The sequence below is a fragment of the Aplysia californica genome, unplaced genomic scaffold (assembly GCF_000002075.1).
Source record: "Aplysia californica isolate F4 #8 unplaced genomic scaffold, AplCal3.0 scaffold00549, whole genome shotgun sequence".
Lineage (NCBI taxonomy): Eukaryota > Metazoa > Mollusca > Gastropoda > Aplysiida > Aplysiidae > Aplysia > Aplysia californica.
Genome location: NW_004797819.1, coordinates 400,946 through 403,619, shown reverse-complemented (window position 1 = coordinate 403,619; position 2,674 = coordinate 400,946). Strand labels below are relative to the sequence as shown.

At 36.1% G+C, this 2,674-nt stretch overlaps 2 protein-coding genes across 2 annotated transcripts in view; both read right to left on the bottom strand.

The window, feature by feature from the left end:
• LOC101863694 overlaps window positions 1-956 on the bottom strand; it is a gene marked incomplete at its 3' end in the record, with an annotated part of 5,681 nt that extends 4,725 nt beyond the window's left edge. The window contains 1 exon segment of the mRNA XM_013087134.1: window positions 912-956. Coding sequence (XP_012942588.1) covers window positions 912-956 — 45 coding nt within the window.
• Window positions 957-1,378: 422 nt separating this feature from the next.
• Window positions 1,379-2,674, bottom strand: LOC118478410 (the record flags this gene model as incomplete). Its single annotated transcript, XM_035971972.1, is given in 2 exon segments — window positions 1,379-1,540; window positions 2,599-2,674. Coding segments are annotated over 2 exon segments (204 nt in total), but the record flags the coding sequence as incomplete, so codon positions are not given.

Below are 2,674 nucleotides of genomic sequence, written 5' to 3'. Positions count from 1 at the left end.
AAGGGGGAAGTGGAAGGGGAAGGGGAAAGAGGAACCTTGAAGATTGATTCATTTTTGACGAGTGACAACAGAACGATAGGATGATGATGATGATGATGATGATGATGATGATGATGATGATGATGATGATGATGATGATGATGATGAGGATGATGATGATGATGATGATGATGATGATGTTAAATAACGATGAAGATGATGATGATGATGATGATGATGATGATGATGATGATGATGATGATGATGATACCTTCATAAGTGAGCTTGTTAATCCAGTTCGTCGGAAAGTTGGACGTTCCCGTACGAGTAGGGGGCCCTGAGTACATGTATTCTATGCCTTCCATTTGTTTGTTGGTCTATTGCTTATTAATCGTTCATTACATCTTTGGTCTGTTTGTTTGTTTGCTTATTTGTTTGTTGGTCTGTTTGTTTAGTTGTTCATTTGTTTGTTGATCTGTTTGTTAATTTAATCTTTTGTTTAATGGGCTGTTTGATTATTTGTCCATTTTTTTGTTGGTCTATGGTTTATATCTTCGTTTGTTTGTTGATCTACTGTTAATTTGTTCATTAGTTTGATGATCTATTGTCTATTTGTTCATTTGTTTGTTGGTCTGATTCTGTATTTGTTCATTTGTTTGTTGGTCTATGGTTTATATCTTCGTTTGTTTGTTGAGCTACTGTTAATTTGTTCATTTGTTTGTTGATCTATTGTTTATTTGTTCATTTGTTTGTTGGTCTGATTCTTTATTGTTCATTTATCTGTAAGTCTACTATTTATTTCTTCATTCGTTTGTTAGTCTATTTTTGTTTATACGATTAATTCATTTGTTGGTCTATTTGTTTGTTGGTCTGTTTGGATAGTTGATTGGTTTATATACCTAAACTATCTCACCTGTAAAGAAATAGTACACCTTTGTGAGGTCACCGTTATCTGGTCGACTTGACAGCTGGTTCATTGCTAGTGGTTATTTGTTCATTTGTTTGTTGGTCTGTTTGGTTGTTTATTTGGTTAATGGTCATTTAGTTTAATGTTTTCATTTGTTTGTTGGTCAGTTTGTATATTTGTTCATTTGTTCGTTTGTGTGTTTGTTTATCTGTTTTTTAAATTTGTTTGTTGATCTGTTTGTTAATTTATTCATTTGTTTAAAGGGCTGTTTATTTGTTTGTCCATTTGTTTGTTGGTCTGTTTGTTTATTTGTTCATTTGTTTGTTGATCTATGGTTTATTTCTTCGTTTGTTTGTTGGTCTATTGTTGATTTGTTCATTCGTTTGCTAGTCTATTTTTTGTTTATCCGATTAATTTGCTCTTTGGTCAATTTGTTCATTTGCTTGTTGGTCAGTTTGGTTAGTTGATTGGTTTCTACCTAAACAATCTCACCTGTAAAGAAATAGTCCACCTTTGTGAGGTCACCAGTATCTGGGTCGACTTGACAGCTGGTCCAGTGGTCAACTGCCTTGCCTCGGACTGTGGTCGGGCCGATGTAGCGCTCGCCTCTGTTCCCGCCGAATGCCAGAAGGGCCGGGGTTCGAGAGATGTGTTCTGTTCGGGAGAGGTTTTAAAAAAAACAAACGTTTTAGTAAGAGTTTTACGGCACTTGCAACACAATAAGGTCATATACGAGTAAGTGGTGATGGCTGGAATTGTTACGAGAGAGTAACAAACGCTACAAAAAAATAAGAAGGAGGAGGGATAAGGGTGATAGATATTTGATATCTATGTATTTATGTGTCTCTGAATCTATCTATCTATCTATCTATCTATCTATCTATCTATCTATCTATCTATCTATCTATCTATCTATCTATCTATCTATCTATCGTATGTTCTCATACAGAAGCAGATTTTATGTCCTAGACACATCTATCTATCTATCTATCTATCTATCTATCTATCTATCTATCTATCTATCTATCTATCTATCTATCTATCTATCTATCTATCTATCTATGTGCTCATTTATAAGTAGGTTTTACAAGTATGTCTCAGACAATCAAGACACGCTATGTTAATAGAGAGACTGGACTGATGAAGTTTTGCAATAACCACACCCTGACATGCTCTAAACAGACAAACAGACAGGCATATGGGTACTTGGATAGAAAGATAGAGTGACAGAGAAAAAGACAGACAAACAGAAAGACAGACAAACAGAAAAACAGACAGACAGACAGACAGACAGATGGATGGACGAATAGAAAGACTGGTGGAGAGACAGGCAGGCAGACAGACAGACAGACAGACAGACAAACAGACAAATGGATAGATGGACAGACAGACATACAGCTAGGAAGACATACACACCATTGGGTGGACATCCAGCAAGCCAGACAGACAGACAGACAGACAGACAGACAGACAGACAGACAGACAGACAGACAGACAGACAAGCAGGCAGACAAACAGACATGAAGGTAAATAGATAGACAAATAAACAAGTACACAGACAGAAAGAGAGACGAACAGGCAGACAGACAGATAGATAGATAGACAGATAGATAGATAGATAGATAGATAGATAGATAGATAGATAGATAGATAGATGCTGAAAAAACTAGCTAGCATATTAATATTAGTTAGATAGTAAACACTGGAAGTACCTCTGGAAGAGTTGGTGACGAAAGGAAATGAATATTCATCATCTGTGTTGATCGTGGCCACTGAACAGGTCACGTC